This window comes from Podarcis liolepis (assembly GCF_965112155.1).
Source record: "Podarcis liolepis genome assembly, chromosome: Z".
NCBI classification, from domain to species: Eukaryota; Metazoa; Chordata; class Lepidosauria; order Squamata; family Lacertidae; genus Podarcis; species Podarcis liolepis.
Genome location: NC_139570.1, coordinates 9,593,157 through 9,620,778, shown reverse-complemented (window position 1 = coordinate 9,620,778; position 27,622 = coordinate 9,593,157). Strand labels below are relative to the sequence as shown.

The 27,622-nt window shown below is 46.0% G+C and overlaps 2 protein-coding genes across 7 annotated transcripts in view; one reads left to right on the top strand and one right to left on the bottom strand.

Annotated features, from left to right (window-relative positions):
* The window catches only part of NRK (Nik related kinase), a 128,070-nt gene that overhangs the window by 61,103 nt on the left and 39,345 nt on the right, over positions 1-27,622 (top strand). Inside the window, exons 16-21 of the mRNA XM_083486259.1 lie at positions 6,526-6,657; positions 7,413-7,480; positions 8,214-8,329; positions 8,859-8,932; positions 10,888-11,012; positions 14,157-14,250. Coding sequence (XP_083342385.1) covers positions 6,526-6,657; positions 7,413-7,480; positions 8,214-8,329; positions 8,859-8,932; positions 10,888-11,012; positions 14,157-14,250 — 609 coding nt within the window. The remainder of the gene's footprint in view (positions 1-6,525; positions 6,658-7,412; positions 7,481-8,213; positions 8,330-8,858; positions 8,933-10,887; positions 11,013-14,156; positions 14,251-27,622) is intronic.
* Positions 18,600-24,650, bottom strand: LOC310698869 (uncharacterized protein). 6 transcript variants are annotated; one of them, XM_083486655.1, is made up of 8 exons: positions 24,587-24,650; positions 20,693-20,772; positions 20,381-20,442; positions 20,033-20,076; positions 19,832-19,899; positions 19,419-19,495; positions 19,067-19,125; positions 18,600-18,837 (listed from the first exon to the last, which is right to left on the bottom strand). In XM_083486655.1, the coding sequence occupies exons 1-7, from the start codon at positions 24,597-24,599 to the stop codon at positions 19,092-19,094; spliced, it is 378 nt and encodes a 125-aa protein (XP_083342781.1). In that variant the 5' UTR covers positions 24,600-24,650; the 3' UTR covers positions 18,600-18,837; positions 19,067-19,091. The 6 variants fall into 6 exon arrangements, 5 of the variants coding, with proteins under 5 accessions (XP_083342781.1, XP_083342782.1, XP_083342780.1 ...); XM_083486656.1 differs by having other exon boundaries at positions 18,600-18,755; XM_083486654.1 differs by having other exon boundaries at positions 18,600-19,125.

Below are 27,622 nucleotides of genomic sequence, written 5' to 3'. Positions count from 1 at the left end.
CACGCATGCACAAGCAGTCCACAGGAAGTTGCTATGTGGACGCGCTCTTCATTATCCTGCTGTGTCATTCATTGGAAGCAATGGCAATTGTCAGCCTCCTGAACTTCCCTCCTGGCTAAGTTTTATCTGCCATCCGAATAAATGTCCGTATAGTTAAAGCTATGGTTTTCCCAGTAGTGATGTATGGAAGTGAGAGCTGGACCATAAAGAAGGCTGATCGCCAAAGAATTGATGCTTTTGAATTATGGTGCTGGAGGAGACTCTTGAGTCTGCAAGAAGATCAAACCTATCCATTCTGAAGGAAATCAGCCCTGAGTGCTCTCTGGAAGGACAGATCCTGAAGCTGAGGCTCCATTACTTTGACCACCTCATGAGAAGAGAAGACTCCCTGGAAAAGACCCTGATGTTGGGAAAGATGGAGGGCACAAGGAGAAGGGGACAACATAGGACAAGATGGCTGGACAGTGTTCTCGAAGCTACCAGCATGAGTTTGACCAAACTGCGGGAGGCAGCGGAAGACAGGAGTGCCTGGCGTGCTCTGGTCCATGGGGTCACGAAGAGTCGGACACGACTAAACAAGAACCCCTTGAATTGCTGGAAGGGCTCCCCCATTACACTACCTGCAAGTGGGGCAGTGAAACTGACAGCAATTTTCACTCAGACCTTGTTTCGTAACTCATCAAATTGCTGCTTGCTGGATGCTTCATGGGCTGTTCCCAGATGCCACTCAACTTGCCCATCCAGGTCACCAAGGTAGTTATTGGCAGCACGAACTTTCAAGCATGCAAGCAGCTCCTTCTGCTGATTTCAGTTGTTCCTTTGGAACGGCTTACAGTTCGGAAAACGCTTTAAGCCTTTTGCTGACTCAGGCTCTGGGAAAATGACAGGCATCTTGATAACAGGCTTGATAACGCCTACCTTCTCATACCAGGGTTAGCTGCTTTTTGAGAACAGCTTGACACTACAAACTAGTCTGGTTAAATAAATACTATCATTAGTTGCAATCATACTGGACAAAAAAAGAGGAAAACAAGTCTTTTTAAGTACCATATTATTAGATGCCATTCCTGCTGAAAAAGCTGTTTGCTGGAAAAAGGTAAAATATTTGCCAAGAACTGAGATAAAACAGCTGAACACCTTGCTGGATGAGGAGGCAAGAGCAGAAGTCTGTAGTAACAGATCTCTCTCTCCCCCCTCCTGCCCCACTTAGCATTGCAGCAAGTGCAGGGAAGTAAAGACTCATATTTCTACCATCAGCACTCTGCTATGTTCCTTCTGGAACACAGGTGAAGGAATGACTTCAAGGACCTCCAGTACTTCCATGAGCACACATGGAATCTTTTCCTGAAAAAACACCACAAGGGCAAAGGACACTTCACCCTTGTTCTATTTTTCCAGGGACAGACACCTCCCCCAGCTCTTTGCTGGAGGAAAGGCACAGGATGCTTCCGGTCCATCTCTATTTTCTGGTAAGAATTCAATCACATGCTGGCAAATTCAGGGTACCCTGTTCAAGTTGATTTGCAGCTCTTGTGCAGTGAGCCCAGTTCTCCCCACCCCAAACCAGAGGGGGTTTTTGCAATAAGGAAACTGTCACTAGAAAGTGTGGGGCAACTTTTGCTTGACACAAGGTCACCTAGCCTCCAAACAAACAAATCAGAATTAATGCCCAGTAAATAGCTGGCATTGTCCAGCCACCCAGCAAACAAAACAGGATGAACTCACAACGAGCTGGTAATTTGGAAGTGGCCAGAAATACTCCCATCATTTCCCCAGGAGGGGGTAAATGTCTCGGGGAAGGGGGAGAGAATTTCAGGAGCTATACAGTCTGAACGAAAATGGGCTTTAGAAGCCCTTCTACCTTCCCAGCAGTGTTCCACTTAAAAGCAGAGCGAACTTCCCCAAAGAACTGTGGGGCTACATGCAATTTGTAGTTTTGTCTTCACTTCCCTATGGACGTCTAGCAGCCACACAGCACATTTTCTCAAAAATGAATCCCTTTGGAGTCCCAGCAGAACTTACTCCAAATTAAACGTACATTGCATTGCAGACTTTGAAATCCCTAGTTACTTTGTCTGTTTGTTTGTTTCCAAATTGGTTTAGTTGTGTGATTCCTTGCAAGGTTATCGTGGGAGGATGGAGACAGACGCTGCATATTGAAACTGGAATGTCTTGAGTGTGCTTAGGACTCTAGCTTCTGCCAAATTATTCACACAGGTGTTTTCTTTTTTTAAAAAAAGAAGAACACACACCCCACAGAAGGGCTTTTTATTTTTTGTTAGTAGCATTATCATTCATTTAAACTCTTTTTTTATTCTTGCAAAAATTGCCAGGGTATCTTTAAGAGCTACAGGGGATCGGCGGGGGGGGGGGGGCATCTTCATAAAAAATATTTTATTCTTTTGCATTTGAAGGAGTGAGTTTGAAGCACAGCAGTTATCAGCGCATTGTGACCCTGAATCGGTTGTGACTCAGAGGAGGGAAATGTCTGCTAATGAATAAAGAATACCCCTTTTGAGAGCTCCGCTCCTTCTCAGCATGTGATATCTGACAGAATAGCAGAACAAGATGGTATAGCTCTGGGCATCCCTCTCCATATTTCTGTCAGGGCCACATCAGGATATAGGAACTGTATGAACCAGGCTCACAGCAGCGGCAAAGGAACGCAAAGGCAGCACTGGGTCTCCTGGAGTGAAGCAGAAGGGGGCCTTTAGAGATTCACATCCTGGACTTCCCTGAGTTGTTGGGTTGTGCTGTTCCAAGGGCTGTGGTGTCTGCCAGAGACTTGGGTTTCAGCCCATCACATGAGCATAAGAAAAGCTATGCAGGATTAGGGCCGTGGCCCATTTAGTCCTGCAGCCTTTTTCTCAGCACTCTCCTGTACTGCAGTTTCCAACTGGAGGATACCATACCCTCTAACATTCCTCAGACGAAAATAGGGACATGTCTCACTCCCCGCCGACTGACCCTCCTCGACCCCCCCCCCATTTTTGCCCCCCACAGAGCATTTCCTATCAGAAGAAGGGTGAGTGCCACCAATGGGACACAGTGAACACACCCTCCACCATCCACTGAGATGGATCCCAATTTTATTTTATTCTTTGGTATATTTCCAAAAAGAAAAACATACACTAATAAATACATTGATTATTTAATTTATAATCAAATTTAATTTATAATCGCCGAAGAATGGATGCTTTTGAATTATGGTGCTGGAGGAGACACTTGAGAGTCCCTTGGACTGCAAGAAGATCAAACCTCTCCATTCTGAAGGAAATCAGCCCTGAGTGCTCACTGGAAGGACAGATCGTGAAGCTGAGGCGCCAATACTTTGACCACCTCATGAGAAGACAAGACTCCCTGGAAAAGACCCTGATGTTGGGAAAGATGGCGGGCACAAAGAGAAGGGGACGACAGAGGACGAGATGGTTGGACAGTGTTCTTGAAGCTACCATCATAAGTTTGACCAAGCTGCGGGAGGCAGTGGAAGACAGGAGTGCCTGGCGTGCTATGGTCCATGGGGTCATGAAGAGTCGGACACGACTAAACAACAACAACAATAAATAAATTTTAGAAAGAGCTGGCACATAGTGTGCAGTTGGGCTGTGGTGATGGCAGCCTTTTCTCCTCCCCACCCCCTGCTCTCTAGCAACTGCTATGAGCTGTCCTATAAGCTCCTATATTCAAGCTAAAGTCATTCACTTCCAGGGGTTTAAACTGGAGAAGACATTCTGGCTTTTGGTACACCACACACACACACACAGCCCCTGTATATCAGCCCACTCAAGAGGGCTGTCCTAGCAGCACATACCATCAGAAAATGCAGTCAGACCATGGCCTTATATTACCATTCATTTCTGGAATCCAGGAATGTTGATCGACATCTCTTGAACAGATTCTTTTTTGCTCTTCTCCTTTGAAGTATCTAAATCATGTACATAGCCCCGTCACCCGATGGATGCATGGATTTCAAAGTGGCCCTGTTTCATGCTGAGCCAGAAGCCTGGCATCTCAAGCCCTGCTTGAGGGTGTGTTGTATAAAAGGCTTCTATGTGGTAGGAAGACAAGACTTCTCTTGGTGTTGTTTTGCAATTGCATGGCATATTTCCCCCACCCTACCCCTGACTGTATTTAAGTATAAAGTAGTTTATAAACCAAGGCTGTGGAATAAGCTGTAAGTTGTAAGGCACAGGTAGTTTCAGGATGCTGTCAGTGGCTCCCGGCTGGTTTCCCAAGAAAGTATAAAGACAAGGAAAAGTTTCTTACCATCCTTTTTTATTTCAATCTTTACAGAGAGAGGCTGTAGAACCCAGCCTCTTGGATAATGGCATTGTCCTGAGTGAATCTCCACACCCCGTCCCTCCCACTTCCTCATTCATTATCATCATCACCTCCTCTATGGGTGCTCCTAAGTGCCCTCTATCTTTGAGCTCTTTGCTCTCCTACTTTAAGGCTTACTGGGTTCTGGGAGATGGAGGGTCTGAAATGCTTTCTAATGGCAACTTGTCAGCTGAGTGTTGTTCCAACTCTCCCATGATTTCCCAGCTTGTCCCCTCATCTGCCTCTGCGCTGAGACCTCCCTCAAACCCCTGTTGTAAATCTATACTCTCTTCCTCCTTCTCCTCCCTGGAAGGGTCAGGATGGGGAGGTGGTCTCCACCAGTCCTCCTCTGCCCAGTTCCTGACAGGTGAAGAGGTTACTTTCTCACTGTTGGACTGGCAGGCAGTCTTGAGACCATATTTTCAGTGTCACCACATCTGCTGACCTGTCCCCTGTTGTGTTTAGACCAGGGATCACCAACCCTTTCAGACCAGAGGACACATTTTGAATTTTGAGAGAGTGTTGGTGGTGCCGGTCACAAAATGGCTGCCATAGAGTGGGGAGTTGCATAACAAAAAAATCAGAGAGACAGCTACCAACAACAGCCTTATGCTTACCTTGGGAAGTAAGCTACAGCCCAGTATCCCTGACTGTGGAGATCACACAATATTCATTACACAGAGAGAGATGTGCTATTAGGAGAGGAAAAAATATACAAGGAAGCCAAATCACACTCGCTCACATTTCATGAAATCACTTAGAAGGTACCTCCACATTTTGCACCATAACTTTCTTCCTTGGGCGCCTGCCCAGTGGCACCAGTCAAACGTTTTCATGGGTGCTATGACCCATGAAATCTGGCAATTTCAGTTCTCTTTTCTCCAGCATTAAGTTCAGTTCTCCACATTTTCATATCAGTTTGTGATTAAAAAAGAAAGTCATAAAAATTCATTATCATTTTACCGCAAATTCTTCCTAATAGTTGTGTTTGTGTGCAATTTTGCATAATACACAATTTGGCAAGGCAATGACCTCTAATACACTGCTTTTTCCCTGTTATTTTCAGTGCACATTTTTATGGACACTTCATGCATTTTTATAGAACTGGAGAACTAGGTTGAAAAATTCAGATAGCTGTGACTTTTGAAACATGGCTGGGTTTTGTTTCTCAGCCTACCAAGTGTGAACTAAGTGGATTCACCTTTCATTCTGATCTGAATCTAATTTCTTCCCCCATCCCTAGTTATAAGGTGGTTTAAAGTGGCTAATAAGAGTCTTACCGGCTCCATAAAGCCTCCAGCTGTGGCCCATTTCCTCAGTTTGAGCAATGTATTGCTGCCTGCAAGCTATCCAGGCCTGCTCTGAGCTTGCTTTGTCCCTAAACTATCAGAAAAAACCTTACTGTGTTGCTCTGCAAAATGCTGTGTTTGCTCTGTCAAAACTCCATCCTTTACCTATTAATGGTTAAGCATAAGTGAGAGATTTCAGCAGCTGATGTATTGTGACAAATTGCACCTGCCCAAATCTCCCTAACTTCACCAATGTACAAAGCAGAGGAAGCCCAGTATGGAAAGGTTTACCCTCTCAAGTCATTTGGTGCAAAAACACTGGCAAAGAAGGCATGTTCTGGCTCTAAGAATTGAGCTGCCTTCAGAACACCAACGTGAAGCTCTTTTCTTTCAAATCTCCCCCATCATGCGAAGATTTTTGTCTAAATCAGCCACAGCACAATTATGAATGTTGGTTTAGTATATGCCAGAGCCTTCCAACAATGAGAACAGCTACTACTGCTTGAACCCTGCATTCTGGTCCCTGAGGGATTGGCACTCCCGGCTACCATTTTTATTTTCCTGAAACCCATGTTTTGGTGAGATGGTGGCCATGGTTGTTTTTAAACCCACAATGATTAAACAAAACCACAACCAATCAGGCATTATACTATACTGCATTTCAGGGAACCTCCAACACAACCTTCTTGACTAAGGAGGTCTTCCACTCAGATGCTTAGCTAGCAAGGGACACTAGACTACATCCTACTGAGTTTCTTCCAAACCCTGGTGCCTGCCCTGAAAGTAACCCCCTCAGGGATGGGGGACCTTTGGTGCTCTGGTTGATGCTGGGCCATCATTCGGTCTACACTGAGTAAAAACTATTTGGGTGCAACCCATGACAAATGAACTTGATGTATGTTTCGTTTGTTTGAAGAGTGAAAACCTACGGGCCAGTCGAGATATGTATCACAGCAGTTCGTTGTCTGATGTGGCTGGCACCCCAGCGGGCCCCAGTCAGGACGATGTCTTCTGGAGTATATGTCAAAGTGAGGAGCAACCTCCAAAGGTATTGGGAAATTCTTTGGATTGTCTATAGATTAATAAGAGTTTAAAAATATAAAACTTCTTTTCCCAAGTAAACCCAGTCCTTTGTCAGCTGTGGCTAACCTGTGACCTTCCAGATGTTGCTAGACTCCAGCTCCCATCAGCCACAGCCAACATGGCCAATGGTCAGAGATTATGGGAACTGAATTTTCATTTGTTGTGACTTTCCCTGAGATTGTATGCTGAAGGGTGGGCAATAAACCAAATTAATCATCTCCATTGTCACCCAGCAACATCTTGAGGACCACCAGTTGGCCAAAACTGTTCTATATCAAGAAATTCTAAAGTTCATGAAGGTGATTTGCTTATTCTATGTCGTTTACTTTTTGTACACTAGCCAAGGCAAGGGACAAGCCTGTTTGTAGGATTACCATAGGCATCAGGCTTGTGACTATGAGAACAGATTTTTGGGACAGATGGTCCTTTGGTTTAATCCAGTTGAGATCTTCTTATGGAACCTTGAATTCCTACTCATTGCCCACTAGAAGTCCCTGTGCTCCCCCCCCCTTTTCCCTTTTAAATAAAACCAAACATTGCTCACATATTTTCCATTGGGGTCTTGGGGACTAGGTTTTCTGAATATCAGTAAAATGATTGTGATGGGCTACATTTTTATTACTTTGTGCCAATACTGACTATAGGCAGGTGGCTATGCACTGTTTTATGCATGTGTGTATATAAGAACAGTGAACAGGCATATTTCCTTTGATCCTTAAGGTTCCAGAAAGGACAACCTCAAAAATTTATACCAGAGATCATCTTGGTCACCAGAGTTACCCATCAAGGTAAGCTCCTTGGTGATTCCTCCTTAAACTTACTTTGATATATATCTGTACAAATTCATTGCGGTGTAGCAGGCAGATGCCATCTATGAGCCATTTCCCCCAAATAACCAGGGAACAGTATGGCATAACTGGCATTCTGCTTTGCTTTCTGAGGCCATCCCACCTGATCACTCCCCAGTGATCCTTTAAATAAATAAATGCATGGATAAGCCTCCTACATTGCTCCACCCTTGTGCACAGGTGTTGCTGCTGATCCAATAATGGTAGCTGCCAGTGGGAGTGGGAGAGGTAGAAAGCATCAGTGTCCCTAAACCACTTGATAGAGACAGAAAGAGTTGAGTGGATTTTGATAGGGACTGGGTAGGTGGAAGAGAGTGGATTCCCTCCCCCTCCCCCAATTCAGATTTCAATCCAAGCCAGAGAAGAATTGAGGGGTCATGAAGCTCATCTAATATTTGAGTCAAACATTACATGTCCCCAAGAGGCCTATTTCCATGTCTGGGGAGTGGGGAAGTGTCCCTAATATTGTTGCATATTTTAAACGTGAATGCCATTCCAGGAATGCTAAGTTTCCACCTGGATATTATAATAGCTACCGCCTAAGGATATTGTGAGCATTGGTTGGGCTGTTTTTAGAAGTGGCTTTGAGACCCTGGAACAATGTGCAGTGGGAGTTCTCATCGTCAGTTGTTGCTCCCCCCACACACACTTTTCTGGTCTTTGTTCTCTGCAGCACACAGCAACCATCCCTGGGGGGACCCGCAACGAAAACCAACAACAGCTGCTGCAACTCCAGCAGCAGCAGACAAAGGGAGTCGGCATCTCATCAGAACAAGCGATCGACTTCAGGTAATCCACAGGTCACACTTTTCTCTGTCCACACAAGCAATTATTGTGAGGCACTTCCATTCCCAGTGGGACAGGGTATGATAGCAAGGCCATTCTATTCATAATATAATTTTGCTAAGCACCTCTTGTTTGTTGATACAGGTTTTCTTCTTTGGGATTTTTTTAAATATAGAATTCTATATATAGTTTCAGCAACCTGCTATTTCTTTCTAGTATGGGGTGGTGGGGGAAATATGTAAGGGAGGACATGATAAAGGTGTATAAAATTATGCTAAGGAGAAAGAACTTTTGAGATACCAGAACTTGGGGCCATCCAGTGAAAGTGACTGTTAAGGGACAAAATGAAGCACTTCTTCACACAGTGCATTGTTAAACAACAGGCTCAGATCTCACAAGGTGCAGCCGTGCCCACTGGGCCAGCCCTCCCTTGCATTCCTTGAGATTGGAGCCTCTTATTTACATGTTTGATATGATTGATGAACTAATATCTCTCTCTATCTCTCTGAAATTTTCTTTTTGGGACATCCAGGGTCATCCAGACTAAACAGCCACCACCAGTCATACACGAAACCTGGAAATGCATCTCATCAGTTTCATATTTCAGTAGGTTTTATTTTTACTGTAAGCATATTTTTCAACTATTGCAATTCTTCTTCATCACCTTCTGAGGATTGTGTTTGTTGCCCTTTAAAGTAAAACACACCCTTAATTGATTGTATGGATTTTTATGTCTTTTTAATAGATCAGTCAATGGGGCAGTGTGTGTGTGTGTGTGTGTGTGTGTGTGTAAGTGTGTAACACAGATCAAAAGCAAGCAGCATACTTCATTTGTTTTTTGCCTCTCAGTTGGTGTTTTGAATATTCCAAGATTTAGATCATGAGGCTTCGACTACCATGCAGAGCAAATTAGATTTTATTTTTATTGCTGCAGTGACAAATTATCTTCAAAGAGAGGATTGCAGACAAGGGAACCTTTGATCTATGTGCTTAAAATAAATATCTTGATAAGAATTAGCCACTCTCCCCTTCTAGAGGAAGCCAATCATGTGGACATGTAGAGCTGCCTTACACCAAGTTAGCTCTGTGGTGTCTATGATTATTTGCACCAGGTCGCCAGAGTTTCCCAGACCCTCCTGGAGATGCCAAGGATTGAACCTAGGCACTTGATAATGCAAAGCATGTTCTCTACCATTGTGCCATTTTAATTTAGGGTCACCCTACACATGGAAGGGGACGCGGGAGGCGCCGTGGGTTAAACCACAGAGCCTAGGACTTGCCGATCAGAAGGTCGGTGGTTCGAATCCCCGCGAAGGGGTGAGCTCCTGTTGCTCGGTCCTTGCTCTTGCCAACCTAGCAGTTTGAAAGCACATTAAAGTGCAAGTAGATAAATAGGTACTGCTCCGGCGGGAAGGTAAACGGCATTTCCGTGCACTGCTCTGGTTCACCAGAAGCGGCTTAGTCATGCTGGCCACATGACCTGGAAGCTGTACGCCGGCTCCCTTGGCCAATAAAGTGAGATGAGCGCCACAACCCCAGAGTCGGCCACGACTGGACCTAATGGTCAGGGGTCCCTTTACCTTTACCTTACACATGGAAGCAACAGACCTATTTGTTTAAATATGGATCTTCTCCAATCGCCTATAAAGCAGGGGTTGGGGCAACTAGGTATTGATGTTTTTTGAGCAAAAAAGGTGCCAAGCTCTTCATCCATAGCTGACCTCCCTGCAGCCCAATATTATTCCCTCTGCCTTGGTGGCCTCTAGTATTGTAAGGGAACCTGTCTGGAGGGGGACAACGAGGGTGTGGGGAAGGCAGTGGGGTGATAAGCAGTGGGAACAGTGATGGTTTGGCTAACCTAACCTATGCATTCATTTTGTTTAAAAACTGGGGAGGCACAAGCTATTTATACGTGATTGGCGCAAGCTGAGTTTTAATAGGTCTACCACCATCATGTGTAGCTTGAGCCACTGTGACTTTGCTCAGAATTAGTAAATGGTAAAGGGACCCCTGACCATTAGGTCCAGTTGTGACCGACTCTGGGGTTGCAGCGCTCATCTCGCTTTATTGGCCGAGGGAGCTGGCGTACAGTTTCCATGTGGCCAGCATGACTAAGCCACTTCTGGTGAACCAGAGCAGTGCACGGAAACGTCATTTACCTTCCCACCGGAGTGGTACTTATTTATCTACTTGCACTTCAATGTGATTTCAAACTGCTAGGTTGGCAGGAGCAAGGACCGAGCAACAGGAGCTCACCCCTTCGTGGGGATTCAAACCACCGACCTTCTGATCCTAGGCCCTGGGTTCAAAACTTCCTCCTGAGTGGATTATTCCCTAAAAAGCATCTGGTTCCGCTATGGCAGCCTTCCCTGACTTGGTGCTCATGCTGGTGGGAATTGTAGCCCAATTAAGAAGGTACTAGGTTGAGGAAGGTTGCAGTACAATTCCAGAATGATCGCCCTTATTCTAGGACAACCTGAAAGAAAAATTAAACTTGGCTCCTCATATGATGTGAGTTCCAGTGTGGACAGAAGCAATCATTCAAGTTCTTCTTTTTCCAGAGTCCACCCTTTTTTGGCAAGGGGAGAGATGGTGGCAACTTGCTCCAGAAATCATCAGAATATTCATCCTCCAGTGATGAGGTGTGCAGCAGTGACGACGATGACAACGATGGCAATCAGATACGGTTGGCTTTTCTACTCTTTCCTCTGTCCATGCATTATAAATTGAAGATTAGTTAGATTTTCCGTCTCCCTCCATTGTTGTATCAGAGCATAATGCAAGCAGGAAGCATAAAGAAACATCCCACAGGTGTTTATATGCATACAGTATGTATAAAAACATAAACACAAACACACGTCCGTAATCCAGCAAAAGGTCAGAGACTTCATTAAAAAATACTATTTCATATTGTGTTTCCAGCAGTACAACTGGGCAGATATTTTCTTACATCTTGTTTTCCCTATGCATTTTTTTAAAAAATCTATTTTTAATTTAAAAAATTATCAAGTTGCCTGCCTTCCCTCATTCTGACCATGTTGCTTAATTTTACCTTATGTGCAAACCCCAACACCCTTTATATTCAGCCCGGGGTTTACAACATACGGTAAGTGCCCATGATTTTTTAAGGTTATTGGATATTGCTACTGGAGCAACAGTTAGATTATGTATACTTAACTCATCCACTGGTGGGACCAGACCCTTTATATAGACAAATAATACATTTAATGCATCAACCAAAAGTTAATGCACTCTTATAATTTTAATTTCATTTATTATATACCCCTGGAGCATGAAAAAAATGATACGAACTGTCTCCATAATGGTTGGTTGGAGTTAGTCTCATATTGCACTAGGAGAATCAACAAACTTCCATAAAAATTGGGTACAGTGGTGCCCCGCAAGACGAATGCCTCGCAAGATGGAAAACTCGCTAGACCAAAGAGTTTTCCGTTTTGGAGGTGCTTCGCAAAACGAATTTCCTATGGGCTTGCTTCGCAAGACGACAATGCCTTGCGAGTTCCTGCGGGGGGTTTTCCCGTCCCCTCCCCTTTTTCTAAGCCGCTAAGCCGCTTATCAGCTGATTCGATCTGCAGATAAGCCGCTAATAGCGCTAATAGCGCTAATCCGCTAATCCGTCAATGGGCTTGCTTCGCAAGACGAAAAAACCGCTAGACGAAGAGAATCACAGAACGGATTCTTTTCATCTTGCGAGGCACCACTGTAGTTAAGATGCACTTGTTGTAATTATTATTATTATTATTATTATTATTATTATTATTTATTATTTATTTATACCCTGCCCTCCCCGGCCAGAGCCAGGCTCAGGGCAGCTAACACCAGTAAAATAAAAACATAATGGGGGGGGCAATTTAAAATACAGGTTAAAATGCAATTTAAAATGCAGCCTCATTTTAAAAGTAGCCCATAGATCAAAACCGTAAGGGGAGAGGAAAACATAAGGATATAAGGGTCAGACTTGAGTCCAAACCAAAGGCCAGGCAGAACAGCTCTGTCTTGCAGGCCCTGCAGAAAGATGTCAAGTCCCGCAGGGCCCTAGTCTCTTGTGATAGAGTGTTCCACCAAGTCGGGGCCAGTACTGAAAAGGCCCTGGCCCTAGTTGAGACCAATCTAACCACCTTGCGACCTGGGACCTCCAAAATGTTGTCATTTGTGGACCTTAAGGTCCTCTGCGGGGCATACCAGGGGCATATCTCTGCAGGGTATTGTAGTTCCAATGTGCCCTATTCTAGTCTAAAGGCTTCTAGTTCTTTCAGTTTAGTGTTCCTGCAAAAACAAGGTGTTATATCATACCAGGAGGGTCCGTGTGACTTTTATTCACATACCGTCTGTCAACACTGACACCAACACTCATTCCTAGCACAATTTTCGCATGACTGTTGCTCTCGGTGGGCTGCATCAAAAAACTAGAAAGCCCTAGGAAGAAACAATCCATATATTTGTGCTTCCCAGTAAAATGCCTGTTCACAACTGAAATGGTCAAAGAATGAGTGACACCGTCTGTGGTACATGGTAAACAAACACTTCCCAGCAACAAACATGGAAGGACTTATCCTTTTATGACCATGTTCATACATATTGCAGCCAGAGATTTGAGAGCATGCGTGTCAGTTGCAATTGATAACACCACCTGTGTCTTTTGCCATTTAAGTTAAATGCTAGATTCCGCTTCCCCACCATGGGATCATTTCCTGTTGGGTGCATAGGGCTAATACATGTACGGGAAACCTCCAGCCTATGGGCTGGAATAAGTTTGCTAAGGGTCCTGATTTGGCTCACAGTATTGTTTTTCGTCTGGCCAAACCCACCTGTCCCACACTTGCTCCACAAATGCAAAGGGAAGCAATTGGGAACCTTAAAGCATGTTCATGGTTATACTTCGGCAAGCAGAGCTTGCTTTTAAATTTGGCACTGAATGCCAGCCTCAGTGGGACTGCTTCCACTCAAGACCTCCTGCAGAAGGCTGTGTTTGCAGTCAGTGCTGGGTTTAAATTCATGCTGAGACCAACGCCCCACTTTCAGTGGGAATCTTTGCAGCCCTAGCTTGAATTCAAGCCCACAGCTGTAAAGTTTCTTCCTTTGCATTCCCAATGTAAACAAAAGCTGGGGTTCATGGAATAATTGGGGGCAGTTTTGAGTGCATTCCCAATTCTTCCTTCCAAAGTCTTATTCACCTGATTCCCTATGATGCCAGGTGATTGAGTGGTCACATCTTTCTGGATCCAGTTTCCCACCCCTGGACCAAGAGAAACAAAAGATAAGAACATTGTTCCGGTTCCTTGAAAGCCACTTTTGGTTGATAGGACTGTATATCTTTGGAGCAAATCCTGTTTAACTGCCATTGATCACTGCCCAAATTGCCATGATTGTTTGAAAGCAGGCAGAGCCGCTCCAGACTCCATGGGACTCAGGAAGCCCTCGATACCTGATTTCACATCTCAACCATCCAAGATCAGAGGCGATTCATATTGCATTTTTTAAACTAGTGGTTTTATCCAACCTATGTTAGCCATGTCTTTCAGTATGTCTACTCTGAGAATATATTTGATTTTTTATATATATAAAAAATCATGAATAGTGGTATACAAATATTTGTATAAATCAATAAAAAATTTAAAAGTAAAATGTGAATTTTACTCTTGATGGGCTTGGTGCTGTAGGGAAAGAAAGAAAGGCAAGACACTTGTTCCTATTGAGTAACTTTACTTTATTTTTGTTTAGAATGCATGTGGATTTTTCCTTTTGAGTTTTCCTTTCTTTCTTGCCTGCCCTACCCCATCTCTGTTCACTAATTGGCATTTGTTACTAGGCAACTACCCAGCAATGGAGTGATGGGTTTCTCAAGGGCAAGAGTTCCAGATGAGACTGAACCGAACCCTCGGAGTTCTGTAGTGGATCAGAAGGTAATTCAACCCCCCGTTTCAAAGGGGCATCCTCTGTGCATAGAACTAGAGAGATCAAATTCTGATTGCTAATATTGCAGCCATGCTTGTTGGCATCCATCTGTCTGTGGAGACAATGGAGGGTGAAGTCAAACTGTCAGAAGGTTATAGCGCCTGCACAGTAGCTGTAGACACTGATACAGGAGAGACATGTTTTGTTGCAGCTGGGGCAAATGAAGGCGTCTGGTTGTGCTGCTGCAGATGTGCCATGGCGTTTCTTCTCTCTACACTCCTCGCAGTGGTCATTCCTCCTCTGGTCACTACAAGGGGTGCACAACTTTTCTGTCTCCAGGCACTGTGTTCATCTGCAAGGGATTCCCACATGGCGGGATTGATGTTGCCAGCTTTAATGTCACATTTGCAGACATCTTTGTAACGCAGAGTCGGTCTGCCAATGGACCTAGTGCCTGAAGCCAGCACCCCATAGAGCACGCCCTTGGGGATCCTGCCATCTTCTGTGGTAATATTGCTAATATTACCCTTTGCAAGCATCATACATGGATGGGATGCTATAGAAACTGGCCCTGGGAAAGTACTAAGGCAGAAGGATAGTGGCTGACCCAAGACAAATTCATTTGACCCATTCTGAATTCCCACAGTCTCCCGTGTAGTTTCTACTGACCCCTAATGTTCCAGGCGAGCTTTGCATCCCATAATAATTTGTAGTTGCTGTCCTCATTGGCTGGAAAGCAGGAAGTGATACAGTCATACCTCGGGTTACAGACGCTTCGGGTTGCGTGATTTTGGGTTGTGCACTGCACCAAAACCTGGAAGTACCGGATCGGGTTACTTCCAGGTTTCGGCGCTTGCACATGTGCAGAAGTGCTAAATCGTGCTATGTGCATGTGCAGAAGCACCGAATCACAACCCATGCATGTGCAGACGTGGCGCTGCGGGTTGTGGACACTGCAGGTTGCGAACATGCTTCCCGCATAGATCACATTCGCAACCCGAGCATCCACTGTACTTCCAGTTTCCTGCATGCTAGTCTGTACATTTGGATTCTACCCCTAATTACTCATACTTTGGAATGAACGTGCTAAACGTGCTAGCCATATTTTATCCTTACATTTTATGAGAATTAGAGTAATCAGGTTAAGGGAGGGAATTATGAAAGGTTATAAAACCAGATTAAATGTCTATTAGATCAATGCTTCATTTACACTTCCGTGGCACAGCAAAGCATCCTGAATTTAAAATGGAGCTGCTTTAAACCTTGTGTGAGCATGTAGAGAAACTAGCCTTCTGAACTTTTGCTGTTGCTCCACTCGCTTTTGACCCTGGCCCCTCACTCCACTGGCACATGGCCCTCAGAAGGAAGTGTGTCCGTCAGGCTGAAATGTGTTCTCATCCCTGACTTGTGAAAACTGGAGTAATCAAACTGAAAAGGTATTTTAAAAATTCATAGAATTGAAGAGTTGGAAGGGACCCCAAGGGTCATCTAGTCCAACCTCCTGCAATGCAGAAATCTTTTTGCCCAACATGGGACTCAAACCCATGATCCTGTGCTTAAGAGTCTCAGAGGCAGATGTTCCAATGAAAACAGAGCAGCAGCCAGTTAAGGCGAATCCCTACAAGACAACCTAGGAAAGTATTAAGCCCACAGACCTATATAAATAGGAATTTGCCAGCCAGCAGAATGCCATTGTTGTGTTCCCTGGCTGATTCTGGGTCCCATGGAAAAGAAGGCAAGGCAGGTCAGAAGTTGTAGGACCACAGATAAGTCCAAGTGAGCAACTTGTTCCAGGAAGTCCCAATCTGCTAGGAGCAGACTGAGGCCTTTTCGACCAGACTTACAGACCCTTTCGACCAGACCCTTGTGGTGAAATCCAGAGTCTGACTCCAGGACTTCAAAGCACCCCACCCCCTGACATTATTAGTGGCATCAGGTGACAGGCAGGTGTGTGGTCTCACTCACCTGTCAAATTTGGCATGTGGAGGGGGGGAAGTTCCCCACCCATGGTCGAAATGTATGTTGTGGATGTGACCTAGGTCATAACCACTTATTGCAGAAGATCTCAATTCTTCTAGAAGCACCAGTTTCTGAAACAAATTTTGTGGTTGTCAAGAAACCAGCGCTCCTCTGTAACTATCAATTAAGCTTGCCCTTCTGTTTAGCTGTTGTTTGAGAGCGAGGTGGCTCTGCAACATTTGATGGTGGGTTATGGACCCCACAAAGCTGAGTTTGTACCTACTTTGTAAATTTAAGGGGACTGTATTATCTCCTCAAAGAGTTGTAGGATTGGAGCTTGGTCAGCATGCTGAGAATTTGGTTAGTGATACTTTCCTTCCCCATCACAGGTCTACAATTTCCAGGGTTTCGAGAATGGCTATTAAGCCAATTTGGCTGTGATGTAGATAGGGCCTAAAGTCGGGGTGCGTGAAGATTGCCCAAGCCTTCAAAAGGCACCAGTGTATTGAAGCAGAGTTGGGAGCATGGCAACGGGGTGAGGATAGGAGAAGGCATACAAACCTCCTTCCCTTTCTTCTTCTTCCTCCTCCTCTCTGCTCCTATTCCAAGAGCTGAATCTGTAAGGTTTGCAGAACTCAAAAGAAAGGAAGAATTGCAATTCATGTTTTACTTTTGTGGTTTCTTAAGCTAAGCAGGAGGCAAAATGCTTCCTGGCCTCCTTCTCATTTCCACATTTTCCAATTAGCGATTTGGCTTTTGAAACATCAGGCTGTTCCTACTTAAGATTCACGGTTTGCCTGCAAACATACAGGCTGGCACCCGCAGATGCTTAGCTCCAGTCCATTGTTTATCTCTTGTAGCAAACCACACAGAAGACTGGTTTCTATCTTTGGTGCCAGCCATAAAATACATCTCTGTGGGTTATTGCTTCAGCAGAGCTTAGAGGGGGAACGGCTGCGCAAAGGCTATCAGCATCCATCTTGGTTCTTAATGGGAGCCTCATCCTTCCCAGAACTGTCAGGCATTCAAACACTGCAGCCTTCACAGGCATCTGGAGCATTCCAGCTGTCATGGGACCAGAGGACTGGAAGAGGTCAGAGATCACCTACTGGCAGCCAGGTCCATAGCCAGTCATTTCATGACATGCACTCGCCATAAACAATCCATGTGACAGAGCACTAGAGTTCAGAACGTAAGAAGAAGCCTGCTCCTATTGCACATCTTAATTTAAAAAAAGGGCTTTTTAATTAAAATAAGCTTGCACATTGTACATCCTCACAGGTGGCAGTAGGTTAATTACCTACCAGCTGTGCAATTGGCTCCACATTTGTGCTCATGCACCCACACAGGGTTCTGCCCAACTTGGGGGCCACGGGGAGGCTCACTGGGGCCTACCCTGCAAGGCCTGTCACAGCCACAGGTAGGCCTGGGGGGGCATTGTAGTCGCAGGAAGGCCTGGCGGGTCCTGCCATATTATTATTATTATTATTATTATTATTATTATTATTATTATTATTAAGGTAAAGGGACCCCTGACCATTAGGTCCAGTTGTGGCCGACTCTGGGGTTGCGGAGCTCATCTCACTTTATTGGCCGAGGGAGCTGGCGTACAGCTTCCGGGTCATGTGGCCAGCATGACTAAGCCGCTCAGAGAAAACAGACACGCTGATGGAGGCTCTGTGTATAGACAGAAGCCTGGAAGCCAATGAAGGTCTTTCAGGACCGGTGTTATATGGTCTCGGCGGCCACTCCCAGTCCCCAGTCTAGCTGCCACATTCTGGATTAGTTGTAGTTTCCGGGTCACCTTCAAAGGAGCGCATGGCAGTAGTCCAAGCGGGAGATAACCAGAGCATGCACCACCTTGGCATGCACCACTACATGGCAGGGAGGGTCTCATCCTGCGTACCAGATGGAGCTGATAAACAGTGGGGTGACAAAATGCAACTCAACGCTGCCTGTGGAACAGAGCAGGGTTGAGCTGCTTTGCGACGCGTCCCCTTCCCGGCAATAGGCCAGGCTCTCCCCGCCCATGTCCCGCCCTTGGGGGGGGGGCTTCCTTGCACATCTTCGAGCACAGCCACACACACACACTGAGGGGGGCAACATATGGCGACTCCCAAGTCTATCCCAAGCCATCAGGATAAGGAGGCGAGCTGTGCTGCTTTGCCGGCGGTCTTCCCCCCTTCTCCCTTCATTTTGACAGCTCAATGGAGTCTCCCCAGAGGCTCGCCTTGGCACCATCATTACATGTTTCTTTGCCGAGGCCTTTGGCCATTAAATAATCACCAGTGGCCAACAGGCAGGTGCAAAATGCGCCTGGCTAATTTCAGATACTGGCATGTAGCTTCTGCCCACAAATCAGTTTTGCAAAATCACAGTGGCAACCAAGACAGGACTCTTTGTCAGCCACAAGAGAACACTTTTAATATAGACATCGAGTTCATACAAGACATGTGGTTTTGGTTTGACTCGTGGTCTAGTTGTACATTTTCCAAGAAAAACCCCTCAAAAAATCTTTTCAGAAATTCACTGAAGTTTCCAGGTGAAATATTTCCTATAGGAGAAACAGATAGAGAGTTATCAGCACTACTTGCTTTCTTCATAGAGTCTTTTCAAAGATGCATACATGACGTGGCCTGTGGGAGAAGATTCGTTTTAGCCCAGGTCTGTCCTCCTTTACCAAACTTTGAGCACTGCATTCCTTATCAGCTATAGCTCTACCTTATCTATTTCTGTACTGCTTCCATGTGATTTTTGATACTGGCTCTCGTAGGAACGCCTCGGTTTTAAGTCAGAGAGTTGGTCTAGAAGTCTGGAGCAGGGTGTTCTCCCCACTCCATGCAAATTCTCCCTTCTTCCTCTTACCTATTTTATTTGTGGGGAGGGGGCTTCAGCAGCAGCCACAGCGGTGCAGAAGCCATACCCTGCAAGAAAGAAGGAATCCCTGAATGTGTGAATGGTCTGTCACAGACCAATCGACCAGGGACGGGGCTTCAAGAAGCCATTGCAGGAAGTCCCAGGTGAGCAGAGGGCTCTTGGGCTCAAATCCTGTTTGTGACCAGGGGTGGCCCGATGGGGGCAGGGGGTGGCTGCCCCAGGTGCCATCCTGAAGGGGGGTGACATTCCAGCGCGTCCCCTGCTTGCACCCCCCAAACCCGCAAATCGCGAGCAGCAAAGCATAGAGTGGCAAAGCAATGAAATCCCCCTGTCCCCTTACCTGTGAGGCGAGAGGCCGTCGTCTCGGTCCCAGTCCCTCCCGGGATGTGGCGGCTCCCAGGCTGAACCTTCTCCTCGCTGCAAAACAAAGGAATAACTCTTGAGGTGTTCTTGATGGGGGGAAACCTTGGCTGCTGCTTCTGCACCAAGTACAGCTGGGAAGGAGCCATGCCCGCATGGGGAACAGATGGAGGGTGAGGCAGGCGAGGATCAGGGGCCAGGAACTACCACGATGGTCTGTTGTTCTTCGTCCCGGGAGCAGGCGCTGGAGCCTCATCCCTGGAGGTGTGGTCCTGTGGAGGAAGCAGGAAGCATCTGATGAGAAGGGGCTGGGGTGGATGAAAAATTACTGTCCCATTTTTGATGACCCCCCAAAAGCAGTTCCACAAGGGCCCCTTCCTTCTGTCCCAGTACCTGATGTTCGCCACGTCCCTCCAGGGATTTCGCCAGAATGAAGTAGACGTTGGGGAAAGGCTCCCTCCCTGCAAAGGAAATGGAGGAATCAGCAAGCACCTGGATCCCAGATGATAGCACCAGTCTGGCACATGAGGGAGGGGGGACACAGGAAGGAAGCATTCCTAAAATATGGGGCACTCAGTTGGCATTTCCACTTACCTAAAGTAGGAGCCTTTCCCCCCTCATTCTGGTGGGCCTCTCGCCTAAGGAAGAAACAAGCTCTGTTAGTCTGATTGCTTGGATTATTTGGAACCAGATAAATATATAGATGATAATATTTATTATTATCATCTATATATTTAGACATATTTATGAGCCAATTTTGTGCCCCACCCCTCACCTGCACCCCTGGCGGGGGTCCACCTCACCACCCCCTGGCTAGGGCCCTGCCTGGACCACAGAGAAACCCTCTCCATAAAACTATAGGGATCTCTAAATCAGGCCTTCCTCCTCCACCCCCAAGATCACTGGGAAACACTTCCCCTGCCACACAAGGTCACAACATACCTCCGGATTTCGCTGGGTTTCCCTGCACCACAGGGCTGCTGCTGGTTCCCCAAACCACGGCCCTGCAAAGGAAGAAGGACATTGTATTCTCTAGGGGGGCAGAATGAGCACCCTGCCAGGCTGCCATGCCCACGTCACCACAGGCTGCCAACCAGCTCCTGCCTGGGCACCTGACCCCTGGCTTGGAAGGAGGGGGGTGAGGGGCTGGGGCGAGATGGGACTGCAACCCCCAACCCAGCCCTGTTTCACTCAGGTCAGCGCCATGACCTCCCTGCACATGTGGGGAATGGATTCCCCATGGAATTTACCTACCACAATCTCCAATGGTTCATTCGCTTTTTGTGCCCCTCCTGCCTCCTTCATGGTTTGCCTCTGCAGCAACCTATTATGTCCTAGGAGACAGAAAGGAAAAATAAAAAACAGAGGAAGAGGTCACAGGTGGGAAATATAAGTTATGATGCTGGAAGATGAGCTCCTCAGGTCGGAAGGCGTCCAACAAGCTACTGAGGAAGAGCGGAGGACAAGGACAAGTAGATTCAGAGCTGATGAAGCGGCTGGGCCAAAGCCGAAAGGTCGCTCAGTTGCAGATATGTCTGGAAGCGAAAGGAAAGTCCAGTGCTGTAAAGAAAAATATTGCATAGGAACCTGGAATGTAAGAACCATGAACCTTGGTAAGCTGGATGTGGTCAAAAATGAGGTGGCAAGAATAAATATTGACATCCTGGGCATCAGTGAACTAAAATGGACGGGAATGGGCGAATTCAGTTCGGATGACCATCATATCTACTACTGTGGGCAAGAATCCCGTAAAAGAAATGGAGTGGCCCTCATAGTCAACAAAAGAGTGGCAAAAGCTGTACTGGGATGCAATCTCAAAAATGATAGAATGATCTCGATACGAATCCAAGGCAGACCAATTCTATGAAGACATACAACACCTTATAGAAATGACACCAAAGAAGGATGTTCTTCTCATTATAGGGGATTGGAATGCTAAAGTAGGGAGTCAAGACATAAAAGGAACAACTGGCAAGTTTGGCCTTGGAGTTCAGAACGAAGCAGGGCAAAGGCTAATAGAGTTCTGCCAAGAGAACAAGCTGGTCATCACAAACACTCTTTTCCAACAACACAAGAGACGACTCTACACGTGGACATCACCAGATGGGCAGCATCGAAATCATATTGATTATATTTTCTGCAGCCAAAGATGGAGAAGCTCTATACAGTCAGCAAAAACAAGACCTGGAGCTAACTGTGGCTCAGATCATCAGCTTCTTATAGCAAAATTCAAGCTTAAACTGAAGAAAGTAGGAAAAACCACTGGGCCGGTAAGATACAATTGTGGCGATCACACAGGGTCCCCAGACGTTCGACGGTCTATTGATCCCTGTGCCACCACTGTGATTGCCTCTTCGCTGCCACCAACCCGTTTCTCCCGGGTACACACGGAGTCCAGACAGTTGTTAACATTAACAAATAATCAAGTTTATTTGTATAAGCATGAACAAGTAACAACTTCATACTGATTATTCCAACTATGTATGTGACTCCACCTAACAATTCCTCTCACTCTCTCACAATACAACTCGACCAACCCACAGACTTATCCTCCCTCTTACTTCTCCAACTCCCAACCCTCAACTGACAACTAACTTCCACACACCTCCAACTCTAACTTTTACTCCTCCCCTTGCGTTCCCACTGGCCAATCACATCACACTCATTTAACCCTTTCCTTATGACCCACCTAGGAGGCAAACACCACATAAATCTAAATCAAATCCCTTATGAATACACAGTGGAAGGGAGGAACAGGTTTAAGGATTTAGATTTGGTGGACAGAGTGCCTGTTGAACTATGAGTGGAGGCTCGTAACATTATACAGGAGGCAGCAACGAAAACCATCCCAATGAAAAGGAAATGCAAGAAAGCAAAGTGGCTGTCCAACGTGGCCTTACAGATAGCGGGGGAGAGAAGGCAAGCAAAATGTGCGGGAGATAGTGAAAGATACAGGAAATTGAATGCAGATTTCCAAAAAATAGCAAGGAGAGACAAGAAGGCCTTCTTAAACGAGCAATGCAAAGAAATAGAGGAAAACAATAGAATGGGATAAACCAGAGATCTGTTCAAGAAAATTGGAGATATGAAAGGAAGGTTTCGTTCAAAGATTACCATAATAAAGGACAAAAGTGGTAAGGACCAAACAGAAGCAGAAGACATCAAGAAGAGGTGGCAAGAATACACAGAGGAATTATACCAGAAAGATATGGATGTCTCATACACCCCAGGTAGTGTGGTTGCTGACCTTGAGCCAGACATCCTGGAGAGTGAAGTCAAATGGGCCTTAGAAAGCACTGCTAATAACAAGGCCAGTGGAAGTGATGGTATTCCAGCTGAACTATTTAAAATTTTAAAAGATGATGCTGTTAAAGTGCTACACTCAATATGCCAGCAAGTTTGGAAAACTCAGCAGTGGCCAGAAGATTGGAGAAGATCAGTCTACATCCCAATCCCAAAGAAGGGCAGTGCCAAAGAATGCTCCAACTACCGCACAATTGCACTCATTTCACACGCTAGCAAGGTTATGCTTAAAATTCTACAAGGCAGGCTTAAGCTACATGTGGACTGAGAACAAAAACGAAAACGAAAATCATTCCAATGAAAAGGAAATGCAAGAAGGGGAAGAAATGAAGGTAGTGAGAGATTTTACTTTCTTGGGCTCCATGATCACTGCAGATGGTGACAGCAGTCACGAAATTAAAAGACGCCTGCTCCTTGGGAGAAAGGCAATGGCAAACCTAGACAGCATCTTAAAAAGCAGAGACATCACCTTGCCAACAAAGGTCCATATAGTTAAAGCCATGGTTTTCCCAGTAGTGATGTATGGAAGTGAGAGCTGGACCATAAAGAAGGCTGATCGCCAAAGAATGGATGCTTTTGAATTATGGTGCTGGAGGAGACTCTTGAGAGTCCCATGAACTGCAAGAAGATCAAACCTCTCCATTCTGAAGGAAATCAGCCCTGAGTGCTCACTGGAAGGACAGATCCTGAAGCTGAGGCTCCAATACTCTGGCCACCTCATAAGAAGAGAAGACTCCCTGGAAAAGACCCTGGTGCTGGGAAAGATGGAGGGCACAAGGAGAAGGGAGCGACAGAGGACGAGATGGTGGGACAGTATTCTCAAAGTTACCAACATGAGTTTGACCAAACTGCGGGAGACAGTGGAAGATAGGAGTGCCTGGAGTCCATGGGGTCACGAAGAGGCAGACACGACTAAACGACTAAACAACAACAAGTTGCTTTGGGATACGATAATCAGGCATAGCCCAGTTCTGTGAAGCTTTGAGGGGGGTGAGGCATCTGGGGTTTAGCAATGCAGTGGTACCTCGGGTTAAGAACTTAATTTGTTCTGGATGTCCGTTCTTAACCTGAAACTGTTCTTAACCTGAGGTAAAAATGAACCAGAACTCCAACGTATGAGAGCCTTGATAGAAGATAAGGTTCCTGAAATTACGATCAATGTGGCCAAATTCTGTGTAGCCGCTATTAGGCGCAGGAAACAAGAGCTTCCCAATGTCAATATGCAGGTGAAGGCAAACACTTAATTTTATGTATGTTGTCTAATTTTAAATTGCTGTTATGGCCTAATCTGTATTGAAATTGTCCTTTGTTTTTTCCGGTGCTATGCTTCGCTGACTAGCTGTACGAGTTAATCTGGTCTGTGACCGTTTAATAAAATTTGATTTGAACCTGAGGTACCACTGTAGCTAATGGGGCCTCCGCTGCCGCTGCGCAATTTCTGTCCTCATCCTGAAGCAAAGTTCTTAACCTGAGGTACTATTTCTGTACAAGCCAAGCCCTGGCTCCATGGCTCACCTGAGTTAAGAGAATCCTCTTGCTTCCAAGTTGGGAGAGACCCCCTTTTTTCAGCACTGAACGGCCACATGCTGAGAGCAGTGGCGGCTGTGCTGCTGCTTCTAAGTCCAGCTCAGCTTCAGCCCCCCCCCCCTCATGCCCCCTTCTAGAACCAACCGCTCTCAACCGACTCTCACCTGCCCCGCTTTCAAACTTCCTTTCCAAGCCTCCTTCCGTCTCCACCAGAATTCCACTCTCTCTCTTCCCCCTCCCTCCCTGCTTGACATTCCCTTTGGAATAGCATCACCTCACAATAATAATATTGCCACTCATCTCCTCTAGGCCTCCTACCTTGAGAATCCATCTTTCTCTACCAACTGTCACTGTCATCTGACAGGCATCCCCCTTGCAGGGCACTATAAGGCTTGCTTGCAAACAGGGACCAGGCTGCTGGGTTGACCAGCACCTGAATGAAGAAAAATAAAACTGGGGGGTCAAAGTGTGCTGGGATGAGGCCACCGTGGGTAAGGCCAGAGGGGGCTGCTGGGGGGGTGTGGGTGTGCCTCCCCTTCTTCTGCATCTTGCTCCCCCGCCCATTCCTTCAGCTGCTTGAGAGAATCATAGCATGGTCGAGTTGGAAGGGATGCCAAGGGTCATCTAGTCCAACCCCCGGCAGTGCAAGGATCCTGCCCACTGCCAGCCCCTGGCTGGGCTCCACGCTCCCACCACCTGCTGGATGCACAGACCCCTTGCCATTCTGCATGGGGTGGGGAAAGGGGAGAGAGAGATGTTTTGCTTCCTGTCCCTCCGGACATGGATATGAGAGCCCTGTCAATATCTCAAGGGCATCACAGGGAGGAAGCTTGTCTTCTCCTGCTCCAGAGGCCCTCAGCACCTGAAGCCATGGCTTCAAGTGACCAGAAAGGAGATTCCAACTCCAGGAAGAACTTTTTGACAGCAAGAGCTGTTTGACAGTGGGAGGAAATCCCTCGGAAGGCCGTAAGACTCTCCTTCCTTGGAGGTTTTTCAGCAGAGCTTGGACGGCCATCTGCCATGGGTTCTTGAGCTGAGATTCCTGCATTGCAGGGGGTTGGACTAGATCAGTGTTTTTCAACCTTTTTTGGGCAAAGGCACACTTGTTTCATGAAAAAAATCACGAGGCACACCACCATTAGAAAATGTTTTTAAAAAAATAACTCTGTGCCTATATTGACTATATATAAAGTAATTCTCTTGAATAGGAATCAAATAAACACAAAGAAAGTATTTTATAATTACTTTATTATGAAATAGTAAGTAAACAGAAATATGAAAAATTATAAAATACTTTATTCAGTGCGCAACCTGGGCCTGTTTGGCTGAACACAAAGCTGATATTCTGGCTGGAATTGAACGTTGCGGACCGTTCTCTGCTCAGCGGGGATTGATCCGCTGATCCCCGCTGAGCCGGCGGATGACAGCTCTGTCTCCGCACTGTGTGCGGAGAGGGAGATGTCAGAGCCCCGCTGCTCTCTATGGGGAATTGGATGAGAGCGGACCGCCTGTCCGCTCTCATCCGATCCCATCCGATCTGATCCCCACCCAGGACGGATGGAAAATAGGGTGGACACAGTCCGGCGCCCGCTTAGTGGGCGAAAATTTTACTTTTTTTAAAAAAAAATCTTTCAAATTTTTCCCACGGCACACCAGGCAACATCTCGCGGCACACTAGTGTGCCACGGAACAGTGATTGAAAAACACTGGACTAGATGACCCTCGGGGTCCCTCGCAACTCAACAATTCTAGGATCCTCTGATTTAAAGTGCATCCAGTGAGCATTTAAAGCACATGACGTCCCCCAAATGATCCTGGGCATTGCAGATTCCCTCCCAGAGAGGCCAGTGTGGTGTAGTGGTTAAGAGCGGTGGACTCGTAATCTGGGGAACCGGGTTTGCGTCTCCGCTCCTCCACATGCAGCTGCTGGGTGACCTTGGGCTAGTCACACTTCTCTGAAGTCTCTCAGCCCCACTTCCCTCACAGAGTGTTTGTTGTGGGGGAGGAAGGGAAAGGAGAATGTTATCCCCTTTGAGACTCCTTAAGGGGGAGTGAAAGGTGGGATATCAAATCCAAACTCTTCTTTTTCTCCTCCTCCTCCTCCTCCTCCTCCTCATAGACCTGCAAATCCCAGAAGCCCTAACAAACTACAATTCCCAGGATCCTTTGGGGGAAGACACCTGCTTTTTAGAATAGAGAGGAGACTTCCCCCAATTTCCTAGGAACCAGGAACAGGAAGTTCAAGTGGTTCTAAGAGGATGACTTCACAGAGCAGGGGGGGTAAAATATTGCTCCAAAAGTTGGCTGCCTCCCCTGGATGTACATTTCCAAAACAGAAGATGAAAAACAAAATACAGCAAGAGTGTTGTGCAGGCTCCTATTTGTTATGTGCAAACAGCTTTAGATACCTATGAGGTCCATAAATTTCCATGTAGCATATATTCAACACAAAAAGCAGTGGCAATTTGTTGTTGACAAAGGACAGCTGGACATATAAAGGGCCCCATTACCTTCAGTATCTTAGGGCCTCATCAAACCTAAATCCGGCTCTGCATTGGACGTTTGGCTTCCAAAGAACGTTCGCAAACCAGAACACTCACTTCTGGGGTTGCGGCAATTGGGAGCCAAAACATTCGAGTCGCAAGGCGTTTGAGATCCAAGGTACAACTGTATGTTCTTCTAAAGTTTTTTTTTAAAATGCTTTCAGCTTTGGGTCTTTGCTGAATGAAATGGTCTTAAATAGATGCCGTGAGCTATCTTGAGCAGTTGTGGAAAGATTTTGAGTATTTCAAATAAGCAAACGGCAGTGAGTGAAGCCATCAGTACGATCAGTCCTGAGACCAAAAGACTCTGCAATACTCCCAAATTAATACTTCCTGGGGCTGAGCCTTTAAATCTGCTCACATGTTGCAGTGCTAAACACATTGGCAATGAAATGTATTTCTAACCAATTCTATGTAGGAAACCCCCCAATAGTGAGCCCACCTACTCCTACCATCTGGAACTAAAGACCTGGGTTTTCAGATCAGAGGATAGGACTTCAGGTCTGGTTTCCACTTCTGCTCCTTTCCTTTTTTTCTTGTTGAAAACAGCATCTTCCAGTATTCCAGTTGCTGGTTGTGGTCCTACCCTGTCTTTTCTCCCCCACCTTTAGCACATATATTCTCAGTGGAGGAACCTGCTTCATGAGTCACGGTTATAAGCCGGTTTATTACAAAACCGACTAAGAATGTGTTTTTAAACAAAGATCTCTGCTTGGAATGTAGGGATAAGGAGAGACGCTTTGAAAGTGAAGCAAAACTCAGCCGTTCTCCCAGCACTGAGGCTCAGCCACATGGAGACTAATCCTGTACA

Coding starts and splice junctions, on each gene's coding strand:
- LOC310698869 (XM_083486654.1), bottom strand. Junction 20,443..20,692: donor ATGAACCATTGGAGATTGTG/GTAGGTAAATTC, acceptor CTTCCTTTGCAG/GGCCGTGGTTTGGGGAACCA. Junction 20,077..20,380: donor AAACCCAGCGAAATCCGGAG/GTATGTTGTGAC, acceptor TTTCTTCCTTAG/GCGAGAGGCCCACCAGAATG.